The 21,924-nt window shown below is 41.3% G+C and overlaps 3 protein-coding genes across 4 annotated transcripts; 1 reads left to right on the top strand and 2 right to left on the bottom strand.

The window, feature by feature from the left end:
- On the bottom strand, positions 534 to 6,686 carry LOC109718588 (GTP-binding protein BRASSINAZOLE INSENSITIVE PALE GREEN 2, chloroplastic). Its single transcript, XM_020244892.1, has 4 exons — positions 6,660 to 6,686; positions 3,817 to 5,208; positions 1,677 to 1,844; positions 534 to 1,132 (listed from the first exon to the last, which is right to left on the bottom strand). The coding sequence occupies exons 2-4, from the start codon at positions 5,095 to 5,097 to the stop codon at positions 749 to 751; spliced, it is 1,833 nt and encodes a 610-aa protein (XP_020100481.1). The 5' UTR covers positions 5,098 to 5,208; positions 6,660 to 6,686; the 3' UTR covers positions 534 to 748.
- Positions 9,985 to 12,327, top strand: LOC109718595 (phospholipase A1-II 5-like). The gene is made up of 4 exons (XM_020244901.1): positions 9,985 to 10,465; positions 10,715 to 10,974; positions 11,159 to 11,624; positions 11,756 to 12,327. The coding sequence occupies exons 1-4, from the start codon at positions 10,088 to 10,090 to the stop codon at positions 12,131 to 12,133; spliced, it is 1,482 nt and encodes a 493-aa protein (XP_020100490.1). The 5' UTR covers positions 9,985 to 10,087; the 3' UTR covers positions 12,134 to 12,327.
- Positions 12,569 to 20,378, bottom strand: LOC109718574 (ATP-dependent zinc metalloprotease FTSH 5, mitochondrial). Of its 2 annotated transcripts, none has more exons than XM_020244870.1 (7): positions 20,183 to 20,378; positions 17,650 to 17,737; positions 16,899 to 17,162; positions 15,663 to 15,899; positions 15,410 to 15,537; positions 14,009 to 14,485; positions 12,569 to 13,820 (listed from the first exon to the last, which is right to left on the bottom strand). In XM_020244870.1, exons 1-7 carry the CDS (start codon positions 20,207 to 20,209, stop codon positions 12,894 to 12,896), a joined length of 2,148 nt encoding a protein of 715 aa, XP_020100459.1. In that variant the 5' UTR covers positions 20,210 to 20,378; the 3' UTR covers positions 12,569 to 12,893. The 2 variants fall into 2 exon arrangements, with proteins under 2 accessions (XP_020100459.1, XP_020100467.1); XM_020244878.1 differs by having other exon boundaries at positions 15,410 to 15,534; positions 20,183 to 20,377.

Here is a 21,924-nt window from a genome sequence, read left to right as displayed (position 1 = left end):
GCAAAAGCCCCTAATAATTAATTTATTTGTTGGTGCACGCACGTGCTATGTATAGTGTGTGTGCATTGCATAAGAAAATACAAAATAGTGTGATGGGCACAGCATTAAAATATGCAAGAGAAAAGCAACAGTGGTGAAGTCGTTAACGACATGTACAAAACCGCCGACTTTAAAGATAAAAATGACAACATGCTTCGATGCAAGTGGTTTAGTCATATAAATGGCAAAGAGTACAATTTGAGTCTTAAGATTAAAAATAGATCAGAACCATTCCATATAAATTTTAAAGTTCGAAAAAAAAATCCAAACCATGTAAATTTTATGTTTAGAATAAATCCATACCATAGAGTACAATTTAAATTTTAAACAAATTAATCTCAGTTTAAAATTTAAGCTCACAATAAATCTGGATCCTGGGTAAAGTTTCTTGCTTCCGAGTTGCGCCATTTGCCGCAATATATATTAGATTAGATTATTTAAGGAAATATGGTAAATTCTTATCCTAATATCCTACAAAACAAAGAAAGATGGCATGGTTTGAAGTGCTTTTCAATAGAATTAGATTATGCGAAAAACCAAAAAGAGGCGAATTCAATAACTTAAAAGTCCCTTCATTTTTCTTATCTATCACCTACATCTACAATTTCTCCCTCAACTTGTTTTCCCTGTCCCTTAATGTGTTTGAATTTGATTGTAAGTGATCGCGACAAAAAGACACAAAAAGGGGAAGCAAAGGCAACAAGAGATATCAAGCACTCACAGTTTCATCAGGTTTTACTGTCGGCGAATCAGCTTCGCATAATCTGCATTGGGCCTGCTTCTTCTTTCCGGATTTGTTGTGCTTCACCTTATTCGATAAGCAATCAGCCTTAGAGACGATCTTCGAGACCGTGAACCCAGCTTCTTCGAAGATGGATGCTCTTTTGCGGATGAGGGAGCTTCGCGATACTACGTCGACGCCGTCGTAAGTCCAAACACCCAAAACAGCTTCGCCCTTCAGCCCGATGGCAAACCAGCCAAGACCAGCAGCAGCTATATCGACGGAGTTTGCGTCCCAACTGTCTCCTGCGACGCGGAATTCTTTTCTTACCCATTTGCCGAGCTCTTTTATCCGCTTCTCACCGATAGGGGGCTGCAGTTTCGTATGTTTAGTTAAGTGCATCAGATCGAGTATAGCGACATGGAAGCACGAGGAAGACCAACAGTGAAACAACAGACGAGTTAACAGCATATGTGGTATTGTCTTTTCGCTTCTTTTTTGTTTTTGAGGCTTGCCGCGTTAACTTCAAATGACAAAAGATTCAGCTCAATATGTATGCTATTGTAACCCTAATGTTTACTTTTGAGCTGGAAAAAAACAATATATGGCGCCAAAGGCAATCAAAGGCTACATTTGGCATTGTTTCTGTTTTTTGTTTCGACTCTTCCTTAGTTATGTGATGTTAAAAAGCACTAAAAAATTTGACTTCTTTATTTTGTAGATGTTGATTTATTTGTAAACTTTATTATACGGCAATGGATAAAAGGAAACACAGTAAAATAAATCACAAGTAACAAAGAAAATAATCCATTCCTAGGAGCTTTTACTTGCAGGGGACTTGAGTACAAGTACAAAAACAAGTAATATAAACAAAGCTTAAAGCACCATAAATGTTAGAGTAATAAATCAAAGATACCTGAAGCTGCAAACCAAAATGGTTGTCCATCATTGCAGATGCATTTTCGGTCTTCCCCATGTGTAGTGGAAGGAGGGATGATGCCCATACTGTGATGTAGATTGTATTGACCGACAGTTCCTCCACATCCAGCCGTATCAAGCCACCAATATGAATAGAATGTCCTGCCTGTTAGGTGAAATATTGAAGATTTAAGTACATAGCAGGAGAAACCCTTCCTAACTGGAAGAAAATTGAAAAGAGGAACTAAAAGAAACCAAATAAATCAAGTTAATTTTTTGGTGTAAATGCATTTTTAAGCTGTTTAAGATGTATAAATATGTTTTTAGCACCTTTTTCTGCAATAATAAAGTACGACTCTTACACTAACGAAGAAGCACCCAAACCACAACATAATACTCGCCTTTTAAAGATAGAAAGAGGGCAACTTGAGGAGAGAAGAATATAGGCTCAAAATGTGCTCAGATGTCACATAATCATCATAGCACTTTCTTTATACTTGGAAAACTAGCCCGCAACAGGGCACATTTCACGACTGGAAACTCAGAGGGCATAAGAAAGAGAAATTTACGCTAAAAGAATCCGCCGGAGCAATTTTGAAGAGCATAAAACAACTTTATTGCAAACGGTAATTATCAGCCAAAACTTTTTATCAACATTTATCACTAATGCTAGTCAACAATCAGTTTCAGTCCATTTGAAACCAGATGACAAAGCACATATCTCTTTCACGACAGAGATGCCAATTCAAGTAAAATCACATCCAAGAATTCATCATCAGTTTATTTCAGGTTCAGATGTATGACATAGAAACATGACAGCCGTAGCAGTTTTCGGCATTTCCAACTTGTAGAGTTGTATGATAAAAATTGTCGGTCGCTGATTTGGTGCAGAAAAGAAATTATATTACTGACAAGAAGAGTACAGTATCAGGGTGTTATCTAAATCTCATAAACGAATTGAAGGTCAAACTATTAATCAGATCATCCTCTCTGTTACGACAAACACACAAACGGAAACGAAAAAAATGGCGAACACAACACAATCAAACCACAAGCAGAAAATAAAGAGACACAGATTTACGTGGAAAACCCTTTTCAAGGTAAAAAACCACGGGCGAGGAGGAGAGAACTTCACTACTGGAACGAAAAGGAAATACAATATTCTTCAAGTTACAACCAACCACGATCTCATGCCTCTAGGGCAAAAAACGAAGAGAAAATTCAAAACGGATTTCGGATCCAATCCGTGCCGCGAGAGACGGAGCCCCCCGCACTCCCTGGCGAATGTCAGTGGTGAGCTACGGGTTCGGGTCTGTCGGCCCGAGCCCTTCGCTACTCACCACAGACATTCATTTTCCTTCACAATTTTATTTTTTCAAAAATTGGTCGCACCGCAAAGCTGTCGGCGAGTCGTAAACTCGAACTTGAGTCGATAATCAATTTCGAATCACATCTAACACTCTCAAAGGCCTCAAAGCCTGATCTTCTTGAAAGCAGATCATTAACTCCCAAAGACACATGTAGTATACACATAGAAAATCAATATAAAACCAAACAAAATAAATTATGGTTGAAAACTCTGGTTAGTTAAACTAATTAGAATCGTGAAAAAATCATTAAATTTTCAAAAATATTGGTTCTGGCTAAAGCACATTTTGAAAGTGCGAAGGCTTCATTGAAGAACTCAGGAGAGTACTCGCAAACAGTTATTAATCAAATGTTAACCTTATACAACTAGATTTTATACCAACGGTTCCTATCGAAAGAATAAATCAACAAATGGAGGAGACTGGCGTGAGCAAAGCCAGTTCAAAAGAAAAGTCATCTAATTTGCTGGTTTCGTTTCAACGATTAACACTCCCAAAATTCGCACCGATAAACCTGGTAAGAATATATGTTTTGGGTAACTATTAGAGAACCCTTAGTAGCTTTTCCATTAAAATTCCCCTTCAAAGCTAAGGGCTTCTCCCTAAAGCTTCCATTTTTTCATATAAAGAAGCAAATTTTCACTTCGTGCTCCGGCCGGAGGCATTGAATTTATTACACGTTTCACTCCTGCTTACTCCTGCTTCTCGAGTAGAAAAGTAATTCCAAGATCTAGAGTACCAAAATCAAACAAAAAGATGAGAACCACAAACCTTGATCCGGTAAGTCCTCGGCCGGAGCTCCTTGCCCATGTGGACGAGCTTCTGCTCCTCCCTCGTCAACCTCGTCGTGATCTGATACGGGTGGAGGATCCCCGGCGTGTCGAACAGCTTCGCGTGCCCGCCGAGGACCCCGTCCACCCTCACGATCCCCAGCGTCGTGCCAGGCACCGGCGCCTCCGTGAGGTGGGTCGCGGTCCCGCCGGCGCACCGCGCCATGGCGTTGATCAGCGTCGACTTGCCCGCGTTCTGGGCGCCCACGGCCCACACGTTGCCCCGCGGCCCAGCCAGCTCCCGCGCGCGCTCCAGCAGCGCCCGCACGCCCCACCCGCGCGCGGCGCTCACCAGGTGCACGCCCTCCACCCGCCCCGCGCCCGCGGCGTGCGCGCGCGCGCGCGCCCACTCCTCGAGCGCCGCGGCGGCGGCGGGGGAGGAGTGGGGGAGGGGGAGGAGGTCGAGCTTGGTGGCGGCGAGGAGGAGGCGGGGGGCGTTGGCGGGGGCGCGGCGGCGCCAGGCGTCGGAGTGGGCGGCGGCCGCGGCGGCGGCGAGGCGGGCGAGGCGGCGGGGGAAGGAGCCGTCGAAGTCGGCGGCGTCGACGACAGCGAGGACGACGGAGCGGGGGCCGGAGGGGGAGGTCATGCGGGGGGCCACGGCGCGGTCGAAGTCGAAGTCCGGGAGCAGGTTCTCGGCGCCCTGCTCCTTCACGCGCCCGTAGTGCCGGAGCGAGTGGCACCGCGCGCACACCACCACCGACGCCGCCGCCGACGACGAAGACGAAGAGGAAGAGTCGGCTTCTTCTTCTTCTTCGTCGTCGTCGTCGTCGTCGTCGTCGTCGTCGTCGGGGGGGAAGAGGCCGGATTTGAGGGAGAGGGAGAGGCGGGGGTCGTCGAGGGAGAGGGAGGGGAGGCGGCGGTCGAGGGGCGCGCGGTAGTCGACGGATTTGGGGGAGGGGAGGAGGAAGAAGCCGGGGAGGGTCGGGTCAGAGCCCTGCATGCGGACACCGCACCCGGGGCAGAGGCCGCCGCCGCCGTCGTCGTCTTGAGCGTCGTCTCCGACGCCGGCGACGAGGGGTGATTGGAAGGAGAAGGATCGTCGACGGAGGAGGAGAGGATGAGGAGGAGGAGGAGAAGGGGGGAGGCGAGGGTTAATGGCGGTGGTGGGGCGCGGAAGAGGAGGAAGAGGAGGAAGAGGAGAGGAGGGGGAGGCGAGTGGGGCGGAGAAGCGGCGGAGCGCGGCGGGGCGCAGCGGCGACTGCTTGCGAGCGAGCGAGAGCATCTGCTTCTGCTTCTGCTTCTGCTTCTTCTGCTTCGTGTAAAAGGTGAAAACTAGTGTGGTTCGTAGTTTGCAGTTTGCACAGCAGTTGTTCGAGATGAGTTCGAGCTGACACTGAAAGGACACCGAGTGATGATCGAGCCAACACAAAAACGACGAGACATTGGTTTCCCTTCTCAGACCCATGAAACGGGCCGGGCCAACATTTAGGGCCCGTTTCGATGCTTATTTGGTCCTTGCAGGTAAAATATAGCCTACATTGCATTATTTGGTCCTCTATTATGGATACTTAAAATTTTATCCGAACTCGAATCCGAACGAAACGGATATATTCAATGCTAAATGGATATGGATTCGGGTATGAATATCAAAAATAAAAATCCGACAGATATGAATTCGGATATGGATTTTGACTGTACCCGACCCGAACCTGAACCCAACCCGAACCCGAATTTATTTTGTATAGAGAGAGAGAGAGAGAGAGAGAGCAGGACTGCTGTGCTTTCAGGAGCACGGAGACCTCCGTGCTCCTGAGCCGTTTTCGATGATGGAATTTTCGAATCGACGATCGGCTCCGTTAGACTTGATCTAGCGTATTTGAAATTTCTAAAAAATAATTTTTGCGATTTTTTGATATCATTTACCTAGCAATCGAAAAGATTCAAAATCAATAATTTTTAATGGTTGAAAATAAATATTTTTTTTGTTTCTGTACGTGTGTTTCATATATTGTAATGAATAGTCAATTACGAGATAATTTTAGCATTCTTATTGAAAAACGTAGAAACAATATTTCTATTTATTTTCATCTTAATTCTAATTTATCTATTAAGAATTAAATGATTCTTGATACCAAGCGGACACTAAGCCAATCAATCTACAATTCAAACATAAGATACTTAGAGGGTGTAGGGTTCTTCGAAAACGTCTGAAAAATTATTTTTTAAGTTTTTTAAGAAAATACTATTTTTCACGGTTTTTTTTTGTATAAAAATCTTAGAAAACGAAAACACTGTTCTTCTAAAAAAAAAAAATCCGAAAAAGGTTTTTGCCAAGAAATTAAACTACCTTTTCTAAAAACTAAACAATCAAAAAATATTCTTTCTGTTAAAAAAAAAAAAAAATTACTTTGAGAGAGATTTTTTGGAAAAACCAATCACATTTCTAATGACAAACAAAAGGTCCCTGTATATGTACCTTTCCAATTGTATCAGAGATAGTGAGCTTTACTAAATTCTAAACACAATTGTACTAGATTTTGAGAGAGATTTTTCTGCATGATCATCATGTGCATTTGTTTCCAAATATTAATTACTAAATTCTAAACACAATTATTAAATTCAAAGTATTATCAATATTATATTTTAAGGTTAATTGCATACACGTTCCTACAAATATAGTGAATTGTAGATATATTACTGCAAAGCTCAACTTTTATAAATTATTCTTACAAAAGTCTATATATTCAGATATGTCCATGCCGTTAGTTTCCGTTAGAGAAATTTCGTTAATCACAGTTAAAACACTTAACTATAATTAATTAATAAGTAAAATAATAATTTTACCCTCTTCTTCTTTTCTCCCTCTTTCTCTTCCTGCTTCTTCGTCGCCGGCGAGAGAGGAGATGCGGCGGCGGCGGCAAACCCTCTCCCCCTTCCTCTTCCCCCTTCTTCTTCCCCTTTCTTCTTCCTCTCCCTCTTTCTCTTTCCTCTTCTTCGTCGCCGGCGAAGGAGGAGATGCGGCGGCGGCGGCGAACTCTCTTCCTCTTCCTCTTCCTCTTCCTCTTCCTCTTCCTCTCTCCCTTTCTCTTCCCTCTTCTTTGTTGCCTGCGAACCCGACCCCGACCTCGCCGAAGCTCCGCTCCCGCGGTCTGAAGAGGAAGAGAAAGAGAAAGAGAGAATACTTTTGGAGGGACATATTTGTGAAGACAAAAAGGTCATTTCACGAGCATACTGTTAAAAAAATTAACAGTTCTCTAAAAGATTCTAACCAGAAGAATATATTTGAATATATTAGGACTGTAGGGACAAATTATAAAAATTGGGCTTTGTAGGGATATATCTGTAATTCACCATATTTGCAGAGACGTGTATGCAATTAATCTTATATTTTAAGCTCTAAATTTTAATTCATCCATATATATATATATATATATACCAACACGTCAAAAATTTAATGAGGTAATATTCAAAATTGTAAACACCCCGAGCATTTCTCAAAGAAAAAAGATGAAACCATTCATTTATGCGCTCCCTAAATTCCAATTCTTTGAATTGTATTCAAAGAAGTGCTGAGACTAATTTCGTAACTTCATGCATTTTCACCTTGCTGAACATTTTTCATTAATTGTTCTTCAAATTTTTTATTATTTTTTTTAAACCAAAATCTCCAGTGAACTACTGTTTCTAAAGAAAAAGTCCTAAATGAAATTGAGTGCTTTCATTAATCATTGCTATCTGTGCGTAGACCTAGCAAATGGACGGATTGAATAACCCGCGGACACGTTATTATACCCGTAGGTTACTTCGGCATGGGAAAATTTATCCGTAAATTTTTGGGTAGCCAACATCTTTACCCATACCCATCCGCGGGTGGGCGGGTGGGTATGCGGGTTACCCGCAATTTTTTTTTTTTTCTCTTATATTTTTTAAACGCAAAACACATGCGTAGACCTAGCAAATGGACGGATTGAATAACCCGCGGACACGTTATTATACCCGTAGGTTACTTCGGCATGGAAAAATTTATCCGCAAATTTTAAAACTTTTAAAAGTAATATAACTCATTGTTTAAAATATCATTACAAACAATAAAAATATTTAAAGTCTTAAAGCAAAATATTTCATAATATAAAAGACACGTAATAAAAAATTAAGATTAAAATTTTTAGGATAAATAAATAAAAATTAATAAGTGTGCGGGTACCCGTGGATAGCCGTGGGTTATCCAAAATGCCCACTGCTTAATGGGTATCTACCCGTTTTAGCCGTAATTTTTTGGATTGGAAAAGTTGGTAGTCATACGCGCAAATTTGTGGGTAACACGCAGGTACCCACGGGAAAACTTCAAAAACCCCCCTCTGTGGTTTCGTAGCTTCTCACTTTGCTCCCCTGTGGTTTAAAATACATCAATTTGCCCCCCTATGATTTCTTTTTTCTCTTTTTCTTATCAATTTCATTTTTTTTTTAAATCAGTGATAAAGTTAAAATTAAAGGGTACTAAAGTGAATATTTGATAAATCTAGATGGGTATCTGAAATTTTTTATTTATAATTTAATAAAATATTAACGAAAAAGCTACCGAAAAGATAAAAACGAAACCACATGAGAGCAATTTGATACATTTTAAACCACAGGGGGGCAAAGTGAGAAACTACGAAACCATAGGGGAGTTTTTTGAAGTTTTCCCTAGAAAATACTACATGAACATTCATAAATAAGTGTACATTTTACAGACTTAAATTCTAAAATTTGAAACTTTGTTTTCTGAGTTTTAAGTAAAAATAAGGATAATAATAATAATTGATAAGGCTAGCAGATAAATTCTAACCACATATAATCTGAATTGTAAAATATACACTCCTTTTGAAGCGTACATTTAGCCGTGATCTTTTTATTTAAGCAGTTTAATTACTAAACAATAAGATACATATTTTGTACATATGTAAAAAAAAAGGAGCAATTTATCTAATGGTCAATATTTTTGTTTACTAGTCTTATTATGTTTTAGGGGCAATTGTTTATATATACTCCTGAAAATTTTTTAATTTTTTAATTTTTCCCTCTTATAAGATTGATATTAAAAATACCCTCTTAAGATTCCAAAGTCTTTTAAATATATCTCTAGAGTTAAACTTTGTTAGTGAACGGTTACGAACATCTATTATTTCAATAAAATTATTATTTTATCCTTTTAAATATAACCTTCTACTACTGTCGGCCCTTAAGTTATGGGCAAACAAAATAATTTGACTTTTTGTCTTTTTAAATATACCCTTCTATCATTATTAATTTTTTATTTGCCCTCGAGTTAAGAATAAAATAGGTATTTTTACTATTTTTCACTATGATAGAAATTTAACTCAGGTTTAATCCGAGATGACTTAACAGACACTTACAACAGCGGTATTTTTGAATAACACAAAAATATATGAGGGATATATTTGAAACAGTAAAAAAGTAAATGTAAATAAAATATTTTAAATGTTTTGAGGGTATATAGGCAATTATTTTTATATTTTAATATTAAAAATTAGGCTAAATTATATTTTTGGTCCTTAAACTATGCAGTGCGTGATTTAGTGGGCAAACATTTCTTTATTGTTAGTTTTACAATCAAATTACACAACCTTTTTAGTTGACTAAATATTACACATCGCTTATGTGAAAATGATATAACATCTTAAAAATTTTTGCCTCAGTGATTCTAACAATACTGCTACATCACATTCACACTAGCGACATATCATTATTTAATCAATTTAATCAAATTGTGAAACTTTATTATATTAACTCAGAAAGTTCGGAACAGAAATTATAATAATTAAAATCCAGAGGCCAAAATGTCACTAGCTTCGTAGTTTAAGGACCAAAAGTGTATTTAGCCTAAAAATTTAAAAAAAAAAACTGTAACTTACGATTGAATGGACCTAAAAGGTCAAAAATTTTATAGGGATGGTCCCCACAGAGAGACAGTATTATCTATCGTGTATCATGTGAAAAGATATAAAATTTTAAAGTACGATAGACGGTAGATAAAATCATCTCACCAAGGGGCAGTTTTTTTTCGCTTGATTTAAGATTTACGTCCATTTTTTAGGTGTGAAAGTGGTGGCCCTTCTCTACACGTGACACACACCTCACTCTCATCCTCTCCAAATAAATAAACCAATCAACCAACCATTCTCTATCCCCACCATAATACTACAACATCCCACCTGCAACACCTCCCCACCCCAAAAATTAAAAAAAAAAAAGAACACCACATCACAAATATGGCAGCAGCAGCAGCAGCAGCAGCAGAAACAACAGTAGTAGTAGTAGCAGAAGAAGAAAAAAAACAAGAACAAGATCAAAAACAAGAAGAAGGAAAAGGGGAGAAGCTGAATCCGACCTGGGCCGAGCTGCTCGGGTCGGAGCACTGGCGCGGGCTTCTCGACCCCTTAAACCCGGCCCTCCGCCGCCTCATCCTTCTGTCCGGCGACCTCTGCCAGGTGACGTACGACGCCTTCAACGACGACCGCAACTCCGCCTACTGCGGCAGCTGCCGCTACTCCAAACCCTCCCTCCTCCGCCGCGTCGCCTTCGTCCCCCCGCCCTCCGCTCCCGCCGCAGGCCTCGCCGTCTCCGCCTACCTCTACGCCACGTCCCAGGTACGCACAACAAGATTTATTGCACTTGAAACGAATAGTTATCTAAAAGATCGAGCTGTTAAAAATACGCAACCAATTGACTTAATGCGTACAGATAGTCTTTAGAAATCTCAATTGTGATTCAGCCTGCTTAGCTTCATGTCATTTTAAACGTGATTTGGCTTTCTAGGATGTTGTTCTATTTAAGTCAATATCACGTACTTTAATATGGTGTCAGAACAGAATAGCAAATAATTAGTTTAACGGCAGGTCTCCCTGCCGGAGGGGTTCCTTCTGTTCTCAAAGTCGCGGGAGGCGTGGAGTAGGGAGTCGAATTGGATCGGGTACGTCGCCGTCGGCGACGACGTGGACGGGGGGCGGGTCATCTTCGCGGCGTGGCGCGGCACGATACGGACGCTGGAGTGGGCCGACGTGCTGCAGCCGGAGCTCGTGTCCATCGACGACATCCTCTCTTCATCCCCTGCCGGCGATGACGGCGAGCTGGACAAGCCCAAGGTCATGAAGGGATGGTAAGAGTGCTTAGTCAGGATCACTGCTAATTACTAATCATTAATAATCGATTCAAAATTTATTTAATTGGGTTAATTTCTTTTCATGCCCTTCCAAAAAAGTTGTAATTAAAATTATTCGCTTGTAAATTTGATTTACGGCCGAATCGCAAGTGCGCACCAATCCAAACACCGTTGGCTGCAGGCACGTGATATACACGTCGAGCGACCCCAAGTCCCCGTTTTCAAAGCTGAGCGCGCGCGCGCAGTTCCTCTCGGCCATCAGGACGCTCGTGGCGCGCCACGCCGCCGAGAGCGCCGGCCGCGGCCTCAGCATCGTCTGCACCGGCCACAGCCTGGGCGCGGCGCTCGCCACGCTCAGCGCCTTCGACGTCGTCGAGAACGGCATCGCCCGGGTCGGCGGCCGGCCCGTGCCCGTCGCCGCGATCGCCTTCGGGAGCCCGCAGCTCGGCAACGCGGCGTTCAGGAAGCGGCTGGAGTCGCTGCCGAATCTGCGGGTGCTGCATGTTAAGAATAAGCCGGATCTCATTCCGCTGTACCCGAGTGGCCTTCTCGGGTACGTTGACGCCGGCGACTTGCTGGTGGTGAACTCGCGGAAGTCGCCGTACTTGAAGGACTCTAAGAACCCCGGCGACTACCACAACCTCCAGGTATTTTGAAAATACCGTTCTCTTCTCTGATAACTTAAACTTTTGAAGAACAACATATTTGTTTCATATTCTTCAGCGTGATTTACGAATAGGAGTTCTTGATAGGATAATCCAATGAGCCCCTCTTGCAGGGAATACTCCACACGGTGGCGGGGTGGAGCGGGGAGGGTGGAGATTTCAAGCCGCAGGTGAAAAGGAGCGTGGCGCTTGTGAACAAGTCGTCGGCGTACCTGAAGGACGAGTACCTCATACCGGAGTCGTGGTGGGCGGAGAAGAACAAAGGGATGGTGCTCGGCGACGACGGGGAGTGGCGGCTCGCGCTGCCGGCAGAAGAGGACCTCCCCGTCCCGCCGCCGGACGGGATGGCGGATATGGTCAGCTTTGACGCCGCTTCCGATAAAAATGTGGATGGGGGTAAGGGGACCAAGGGAGAAGATGTAGATGTGCCTGTTGTGAAGAAGCCAAAGAAGAGTTTCTCTCTAGTTTACTGCTTCCGGGCGATTGAATAGAAGGCCCAGAGCCAGAGGTGTGTGATGTGTAATTCGTAATGGTGTGATCTTAGAACATGTTACAGATACATCATGTGTAATGCGTAATGGTCCTGTGCAGAACATATTATATATAGTTGTATGTAGCCAATATATAGAACTTACTTATTCTGTCAATAATAAAAATTATGCAAAAATTATGTTGTGGATATCAATTTTCTTTTCTTAACCAACATGCAGCTTATACAAGAGAAGGATTTAATGCTTGTAATATAAAAAGCCAATTATATCTAGCCATTTTAAACACTTTTATAAGGATAATAGAACATTATGAGCACCAATATTTATTTATTTATATATTACAGAGAAAGGTAAAAAGAAAAAAAGAAGAAAAATCTTAGCTACTACAGTATTAGCAGAATAATGGAAGAGTTTCTGATGGAGCCAAATCAGCGGTTTCAAGCAATAGTGCCACTGCATAACTTTCCATCAGGAGAAAGTTGCATTCCACTCTTTATTATAATATTATAATTATGCGAGGTTAAAAAAATTACAAAAACAGAATTACTCGCATCGTTTAAGTGCCAGTTAATACAACTGCCATGAAAGTCTCTAACCCCTAGGGTCCCTCCACATGCTTTGGGAAACATCATAAATTGAACATCTAAACATACAAAATACATTATGCTCAATTTTCAGTTTTCATCTTCTTGTTTGATCCGGTTAGCCCAGCAAAGACTTTCTATACATATCCATGGCTCAATAGCTCGTCTGCTGCTCGCTAAGATCCCACCACGGGCTGGGCAACTCCTTTGGCTTTCGCCGCCGCTGCTTGAGCGGCCGCAGCAGCAGCTGCGGCTGCAGCGGAAGCGGCTCCAGCAGGTGTTGTCGGCACAGTTGGAGTACTTTGTGGGGCTTCCACCACCTGCACTTGCTGCTGGTTACTGTTGTTACTACTGTTTAACTGGGCCAACAATGCCTTGATCTGCGCTCCCGATAGTGTCTCGTGCTCCAGAAGAGCATTAGCCAGGGCATGGAGCTCCTTGTTGTGCGTTGTCAAAATGGTCTTCGCGTTGTTGTATGCCCTCTCGAGAAAATCCTTCACTTCCTTCTCAATAAGCAGCCTCGTCTCGGTGCTCATGCTCTTTCCGTTATCGTCGTAATTGTGAGTCACAACACCCACATTCTTGCTCATACCATATTTAGTAACCATGGCCCGTGCCAGCGATGTCGCTTGCTGGAGATCTGACGATGCCCCTGAGGTTACCTCGTTCTCCCCATATATAAGCTCCTCAGCAACCCGCCCCCCCATGCAGACATCCAGCCTGGCGAGCATCTGCTTCCTCGAAATGCTAGTCTCGTCCTTTTCCGGTAGTTGGGCAACCATGCCCAGGGACATACCTCGGGGGACGATAGTGGCTTTGTGTACCGGGAGGGCCCCATCGGTGTGGATGGCCACGAGGGCATGCCCGCCCTCATGGTATGCGGTTAGTTTCCGGTTCTCCTCGGAGATCACTGCAGATTTGCGCTCACTGCCCATCATGATTCGGTCCTTGGCGTACTCGAGGTCAGCCATGCTCACTGCCTTCGCACCATCCATCGCCGCCTTGAGGGCTGCAACGTTTACTAGGTTGGCAAGGTCAGCACCGGAGAAACCTGGTGTTCCTCTCGCGATAATCATTAAATCTACATCGTCCGCCTTCAAGACCTGTATCATGGTAATGTTATAGACAAAATTCAAGCCTGGAATTGCGATCAGCATCTAGCCTACTTAGAGGCGACCACAATTTTTCTAATCGTAAGAAAGACATCGAATCACATAAATTGGTCAAAAGCAAACAAGCAGAGCTGCTTAAAACAGGATGAATTGATTATATTACATGACATTTGTCTTACCTTGGACATGTGGGAATCCAAAATCTGCCGTCGGCCCTCAACATCTGGGTTAGGCACAACAATATGGCGATCGAAACGTCCAGGCCGGACAAGAGCTTTGTCCAGCGATTCAGGGAAGTTGGTCGCTGCAATTACAATAATACCCTCGTTCTGCTTAAAACCATCCAGCTCAACAAGCAACTGATTCAGCGTCATCTTCATGTACTGCTGGTCTTTAGGATTGCGGCTCCCACCAATTGCATCGATCTCATCAATGAAAATTATGCAGGGAGATCGCTTCTTTGCCGCAGCAAAGAGGTCACGGACCCTCCTGGCTCCAACACCCACGAACATCTCCTCAAACTCGCTGCCACTGCACGAGAAGAAGGGCACACCGGCTTCACCTGCAATAGCCCTAGCTAACATAGTCTTTCCCGTGCCTGGCGGGCCCACAAGCAAGACACCTTTGGGGAGCTTCCCACCAAGGCGAGTGAAGCGCTAGAACACAAAACAGAAACAGCTCAGGAATTAATTATAACAAGGATATACATTGAGCAAAAATATGAACAGGCCATCCGTGAACAGCAGTACATTTTGAAACAATTACAAGTAAAATTTAAAAAATTTTGCTTCTACTACCTAACTGTACAGTTGTTATCATTTGAGTACGTCTCCATCAGAACTTAAACAGTAGCCTCCCCTTCTCTAACAAAATTTTCTTAAAGCTGATAGAATATTCAGTAAACTAACAGAATATTCTATTATTTTTCTCAACAGCAGATGCTATGATTGAACAAAAGTAGACAGACTTACCTGAAAATCAAAATAACTGAGAGGATAGGTAGTAAAATCATTTTTTTTAGGCATCAGCACCCATTTCAGAATACACTACTGTTAGAGTAAACTCTGTACATTTTGACTGACAAGTTACTTCAGCATGTAACAAACATGAAAAGCAAACAATTATTAATGGATTGTTAGTAGTAAAAGAATAAACAAAAATAAGGAAGAATAATCATGGCGAAGAAACCGAGACATGACAAAGGAACTTCAAGATTGGAGATGACACTGACTTATCTAAAGAGTTAAGACAATGATACATGAAGAACTAAAAAAAATCATATAATGGTGTAATAAATAACGAGACTCAATAACATCCAACTTCTTAATCAGCCATCTACAAAAGATTATTCCCAGCCTACAACACAAAAGTCACCAAATGACAGTATCTTTGTATTTACAAGATACGTAGAACCCCTAGAAGAAAAAATGTATGAATTTCTTTAGAAACCTCATAAGATTTTGGGAACAATAAAGGCAGAAAAAATTCCGCAGAAGAGAACAAAAGAAAAGAACTTGAACCTCCGAATTCCAGAATTAAGTAATAAACTGCATAATGTACTCATACAAGTCATTCTTTACCTTAGGATCACGAAGATAATGAACAATTTCCTCAAGTTCAGCTTTGGCCTCATCAACTCCCTTTACATCAGTAAATTTCGTACCAGAATCTATGCTTGGCTGAACCTCTTCATGCAGTCCAAGTCCTGCTAAGAGTAGTCACCACAGAGATCTTTCATTCACTAGAACTAAAAACCCAAAAGACCAGCTTTTAGCAACAAAGCAGCGCATCACATCTCATGAAAAGAAAATAAAAGAAAGGATAAAATACAACCTTTGCTAATTCCTCTATCCTCGATGAGTGCCCCAACACCCGATATTAGAAGAAAAGTAAGTGCTATCGAGCGGAAAGTACGCCACAATTGCTCCTTAAAGTTACTAGTTTCAGCCGTCACCATGTGAATTGGGGCACTTGCAGTACCAAGAACTCCATCCTTTGTTATTTGGCCCACATTCTTCAAAGCTGGAATACTGTTAAGACTCTCTTCTTCCCGTGGCGAACTAGCTATGCCTAAATTTATTCAATACAAGATCACCCATAAGGTAAAGCTGTAAAATGATCAAATATGTAACTGAACAAGGACATATAAGATGCAGAAGAGACATCAGCAACTGAATTAACACGACAAGCAAAACTCAACAGCAGCAATCAAAAAAGCAATAATAGTAAATGGGAAGGAACAAAATTCCACCTAGACAAAACAGTGGATGTTGAAGAGTGAAAAAGCTATTTACCAGAATCAACAAGCTGTAACTTCTTAACATATTTGGAAAAGGGAAAAGCTAGCCATAAATTGTACAATTAAATGACATCTTGGAAAGTTTCAAGGATGGCTACAAGAATAACTGGATGAAGCAACCACATGTTCACAGTCGATATCTGAGAGTGATGTATCGTACTAACAACAAGACAAATATAAATTAAAATAAGAAACCTCATAAATCTAGCATGCTTTCAGAAAGAATGACAATCTCTAGAAGTGCTAACTTAAACCTAAGGTTCTGACATGCTTTTCTCATGTCAAACAATATTATTCAATCTGACCGAACCTTTAAATTACAAGAAAGGTCTAAAAATAGGTGATCTCCATATGAAGCACAATAAAAACAGAATTGAGTTGGTAATAAAAGGACAAGAAAAAGATCCAAACAGACTGCAGCGCAAAAGAGAGAAGTTCTAAAATGCCAGCATGCTGCATATCCAAATAGAAAGAGCTTAATTGTCATTCTCTTACTGAAATTTGCTATTTCAAGCAACAAATCCATAGTAAAGTAGCTTAGTGAACTTCATAAAAATCCAGATGATATCTCCAACATGACAAAACAAAACACATCTGATGTTGGCAAACAGTAAATGCTAGTGGCACCATAGAAATGCATTCTTTGTCAATAAAAGCATATTAGTAGTAGTTATGCACTTGATGTTACTCAATTGACAAGTAAAATTCCTCCTTGATGGTAATCACATGGTTAAAACTACAAGATTATAACATGCAAAAGCTCAAGTTACCTCTTTGCAATGTTTTAAGCAATGAGCTTTCGTCTAGCCTGTCAACTTTGACTAGAGCTTTAACATACTCAGCTAGTGCCGAAGGATTTGAATGTAACGAGGGCTGACTTTCAAATATTCGTATAACTCTTTCTGGATCACTTCTGTAAAGCTCTTTAAGCAATGAAACTTCATTTGATCCATCCACATCCCGTAGTTTGCGAGAAAAACCACCAACATAACTTGACTGATATCTTTCAGATAAGTTTCTAAGTCTCTTACCTGCTATCAGAAAACACACAGAAATAAATATAATACAGAATCATTATTTTATCGCTTCACTTATTAAGATAAATGAATGAATTAAGCAAATAAAGTGATAGTTTGATGAAGAGAGAAACAAAATATTGAGCTGAGGCAACTTTATTCTGACAGCATAAGTGCAACTCATAGAAGTGCTGCTTTGGCTATGAAATGATAGGGTTACATTTAAGTTTGTTATAGGAAGGCAGTATCGGGAACAAAATGATAACCTAATTATCTATAAGCGGAAAACTAGATTAAGACATTGGTTAAACATAGCCCTGCATTACTAAGAAATCAAAAGCCAAATTGCTTGGATATTGCAAACTTGAAAATCTTTCTAATGAAACTATGAGATGTGAACTTGAAGACAGTAATACATTCAGCTACCGAGATTGATTCTGCAACTAATCTGAAATGTATATCAAGTACAAGGTTAAAGAAATAATCAAGTAAACATGTTACATACTCCCACTAGCTCCAGCAGTGAGTGTAGAAAGACGAGGGTGACCACCTAACCCATGAATGTATGGATGTTCCAATTGATTCTTCACAACCTATTACAATAAGAGAAGTTATATTATTGAACTTATGGAGAGGATTAAAACAATTAATAATAAACTAATAAAGAGAGGACTAGAACAAACAACAGACGAGAATACGATAAACCAATTATTTTGTAAAGGACATCACATAATAATAAAGAGAGGACTAGAACAAACAACATACGAGAATAAGATAAACCAATTATTTTGTAAAGGACATCACATAACAAAAACATCTATTTTATATTGATATCTAAAGTTATCAGTCATGCAACTGTTGCCCAGATAAAATTTGCCTTCACTCTCCAGCATTTACAAGACTCGTGATCCATCAAAGGAACAACATTAGGTCCAGTGTTGAAAAAAGCCCAAGGCGCACCTAGGCGCAAAGGTCTGTTGGAGCCTAGGCGCAAGGCGCAGGCGCAAGCCCGAGAGAGGTCAGGCGCATAAAAAACTAAAAGAGAAACTAGAGAGAGGCCAAGGGAGAGACAAAAAAATCTTAGAAGAAGAGGCGAGCGAGTTGAAGAAGCAAGGAGGAAGTGCTAGAAGCAAGGACAACCAGAGAGGGAGCGCCGGAGAGAGAGAGATGGCCGAGCGGGCGAGCGGAGAGGGAGAGGGGCCGAGCGGACAGGGAGAGGGTCGAGCAGACCGGGAGAGGGAAGAGCGGACAGGGAGAGGGGAATAGAGAGATAATTGATGATTATTTAGGGTTTAGTTTAGGGTATTGGGTTTATTTTAGATATTTCAACCCGTTAGACCAATAAAATCTGGATCCAAACCAGTTACTATAAATATTACCTAGGCGTGCCTTGAGGGCGCCTTGCGCCTAGGCCAAGGCACGCGCCTAGGCTGCCTAGGCCCGCGCCTGAGTCATGGCGCCCGCCTAGAGCTGGTCTAGGCGCTGGCCTGTGCGCCTAGAGCTTAGGCGCCTAGGCGCAGTGCCTAGGCGCGCTTTTTTAAACAGTGATTAGGTCTAGCTTGGGAACGTATTCTCTAGACCAAGGATTTAAGTGGCACGGGGTCGTGCCGGAAACTTGCCGGCATAGTATGGCATGATGTGTGCCGAGCCGTGCCGATGCGTGCCGGTAAAAAAAAACTTCTTGTGTGCCAACACATAATAGCATGAAATATTTATTTTCTTTAGCAACAGAATATTTTAACTATTTATTATGTCTTTTTATCACACTTTTTGAACTTTATTGAGAAAATTATTTACTAATTTAAAGAACAGAGGGTTTTGAGCTATGCCATCGGCACGTGGTCTGTATCGTGCTAGTATCTTGTTGGTACGGTACGGCACGGTGGATACTGTCCGTGCCGACGGGCGCTTAAAACCTTGCTCTAGACTCATCTGCTTTCTCTAGACGCATCTACTTTCATGCTTTAGAGCTCTAAGAAAACCAGAGATCATGCTAGAAGTTGGCTCCTCGATGCTACAAAGTTGTGAAGGCAACCTCCACCAGAGAAGCATCTCGTAGTATGCTTCTCTGGTAAAGGCCCCAACAACAATTTCGTATTGTCAAATAGGCCAAGCTAATGAGCTTTCTGCTTCTTGTCATTCCACAGTATGAAAGAAGGTGCATTTAGAGAAGACATCCCCAAAACTAGGCCTAAGATAGGATGTCCAAACAGTTCAAGTTTGCCAGAAAATGTCAAACTATAATAGCCAACACAAACAATTTATCCATTCTGGGCTGTGCAGGTGGGTGGGTTTGGAGGTGGGGCAGCTAGCCAGTTTCATTAAATCAGCTAAGAGAAACAACACTAGATAAGAAGTCACAGGGCTTTTGAGGAGCAACAGGGAAAAAAACAAAAAAGGAAAAAAAAAAGAAAAAGGAAGAGAGACTTAAGACGGTAACTGGAGCGAGAAAGCTGAGAGAAGCAGCACTAGAGCAGTTTTTAAAATCACTCAGGATTTTGGGCGACTCTGGAAAGCTACAAAGATGACATGGCACAAAATTCTCTCCCAAAATCATATATGCTTCAAAGGAGATGCTCCTTCCGTAAACACCAAAGTTACGTTTTGCACGATTTTTAAACAAAAGACGCACATACAGATGGAACAAAAAAGGGTTTTGCAAGTGTTTTCATCTATTCTGTTGCTACTTCGAGTTCTTAGCGCCATCAACTTAATAGCCGTGAACCCTAATTTTCACTCTAACATTATCCAATTTACAGAGTAGAAAACGAAACAATTAACCGTATAATTTGACAGAAATAGTGGGATTTTTAAGCCATATCAATCAATTAGGGAAATAAGGGCATAGCTTCTTCAGATCAACACTTGTAAAAAGGGCAACAAAAAATTAAACTAAAAAGAGTACCCGCGCCCCTAAATCAATCAAAACCATAACAAGTAACAAAATCTCGAATCCGTCAACAAATAGTTAACTTCAACAGCTCCGCTACACGGATCGATCGCGAGGAGAGGAAAAGGGAAAGGGAGAGGGATCGTACCTTCGTGAGGAGACGCCTCCACGCCATAGTAACCCCTCAAAGGAAACCCTAATCCTTCTCTAGATCGTTCGATCGATCGCCCTCTCTCTCTCTCTCACCCTCTCTGTGAAGGAACCCTAGAGAGAGGATCGAGATATTTCGAGAAGCGAATGGATCGGTTGGGGGGTGTGGGGGGAGGGGGACGAGGCCGGGGAGACGAAAACGTAGCAGGGCGTGGGGACACACCATACACGACACGGCACGGTTCGATTTTTTTATGAACCGGAACAAGCTGACCCGACCCGGTTTTTTACGGGCCGGTGAGGCTCGAGCCAGTTCATCCGACCGAGCCGAAATGGGCCCGTAGTTGGAGGTCCGATAAAAGTTGGGCCGGATCCGGCCTTCTCGAACTCCACCTCCGTCTATTCGACCCGAAAAGCCTGTTGCTAGACGCCTAGACAGATAGAATAGGAGAATCCAAGCCCCGGAGTAGCAAAATTCACATTTGGATCAAAATAGAATAAGGATTAATTTGGTATTGAAGCTCATCTGACACTATTAGATAATATGGAGTTCAGATAAAAGCATATAAAGATATACTTCTGTGAATATTACACACATATTTGTATTTTTCCATCGTACTTTCTCACCACATGTAACTAGAGGTGTAATGTGGGCCGTGCCCATTCGGGCCGGGCTGTGCTCCAGGCCGGTACTATTCGACCCGTTAGCAATTATAACTCGTTGGGCCCAAACCACTGGCCCAAAATGTTTAAGCCCAGTTATTGTTATTAGTGTATTCGTCACTAATAAACCCATTAGACTCTGCCATATTATCCGGTGTGGGACTATTGGGATGTCACATACTCCCCTCGTGTGACATCCCAATAGTCCCACATCGGATAATGTGGCAGAATCTGATGGGTTTATAAGTGACGGATACATTAATAATAATAATTGGATTTAAGCATTTTGGGCCCAATGAGTTATTATTGCTAGCGGGTCGGATCATTATATTTGGTATCAGAGCCAGTTCACCAGTCGGAAATGTGAGATGAGTCTTGGCTGAGCCAAGGTCGGAATGACAGATTAAGTATTGTGTATAGGGCTGACGAGGACTAAGTCAAGGTCGCCTTGTGATCTTGGGTTGTGTGTGTGTTTAGGACTGATGTCCTATGTAACATCCCAATAGTCCCACATCGAATAATGTGGGAGAGTCTTATGGATTTATAAGTAACAGACACACTAGTAATAATAATTAGCCTTAAGCATTTTAGATTGGTGGTTTGGGCCCAACGAGTTATTACTGTTAACGGATCAGATTGTTACAAGCCCAAAAAAGATTTTATATTTTTATTTTTTTAAAAATATATATAATTTAAATATAAAATAAATAATTATTTCCATTTAGAATTTAAAATTTATAAAATAATTATATATAACAAATATTTAATTATAATATATAATATATATATATATATATATATATATATATATATATATATATATACTAGTAAAATGTACGTGCAAATGCACGTAATAATTATTAGAAAAATTTATAATTTTTTTAAATTATTTTTTAATTTTAGACCATATTTTATATGATTGCCAAATATGTATCTGAAAAATTTAAAATAATAAATCACGCTATTAAGAAAGATATGCTTTTAAATAATAAATAATTAAAAATAATCTCTAATGCAAAAATTACTTTTGAAATTAAAAATAGAAAAATAAAATCTGTTAGGAATAAAATTTTGAAA

The sequence above is a fragment of the Ananas comosus genome, linkage group 1 (genome assembly GCF_001540865.1).
Source record: "Ananas comosus cultivar F153 linkage group 1, ASM154086v1, whole genome shotgun sequence".
In the NCBI taxonomy this organism is placed as follows: domain Eukaryota; kingdom Viridiplantae; phylum Streptophyta; class Magnoliopsida; order Poales; family Bromeliaceae; genus Ananas; species Ananas comosus.
The sequence above is the reverse complement of the archived record's forward strand: the minus strand, read 5'-3'. Positions and strand labels throughout refer to the sequence as shown.

What these genes read in the sequence shown, in the direction of transcription:
- LOC109718588 (XM_020244892.1), bottom strand. Translation starts at nt 5,097, where the DNA reads ATGCTCTCGCTCGCTCGCAAGCAGTCGCCGCTGCGCCCCGCCGCGCTC. An exon ending in CGAGGACTTACCGGATCAAG is followed by an intron (nt 1,845 to 3,816) that starts GTTTGTGGTTCT and finishes TTCACCTAACAG; the next exon opens with GCAGGACATTCTATTCATAT. An exon ending in ATTTTGGTTTGCAGCTTCAG is followed by an intron (nt 1,133 to 1,676) that starts GTATCTTTGATT and finishes ACGAAACTGCAG; the next exon opens with CCCCCTATCGGTGAGAAGCG.
- LOC109718595 (XM_020244901.1), top strand. Translation starts at nt 10,088, where the DNA reads ATGGCAGCAGCAGCAGCAGCAGCAGCAGAAACAACAGTAGTAGTAGTA. An exon ending in CCCAAGGTCATGAAGGGATG is followed by an intron (nt 10,975 to 11,158) that starts GTAAGAGTGCTT and finishes CGTTGGCTGCAG; the next exon opens with GCACGTGATATACACGTCGA. An exon ending in GCGACTACCACAACCTCCAG is followed by an intron (nt 11,625 to 11,755) that starts GTATTTTGAAAA and finishes CCCCTCTTGCAG; the next exon opens with GGAATACTCCACACGGTGGC.
- LOC109718574 (XM_020244870.1), bottom strand. Translation starts at nt 20,209, where the DNA reads ATGGCGTGGAGGCGTCTCCTCACGAAG. An exon ending in GCTTAAAACATTGCAAAGAG is followed by an intron (nt 15,900 to 16,898) that starts GTAACTTGAGCT and finishes GAATAAATTTAG; the next exon opens with GCATAGCTAGTTCGCCACGG. An exon ending in GGATAGAGGAATTAGCAAAG is followed by an intron (nt 15,538 to 15,662) that starts GTTGTATTTTAT and finishes GACTACTCTTAG; the next exon opens with CAGGACTTGGACTGCATGAA.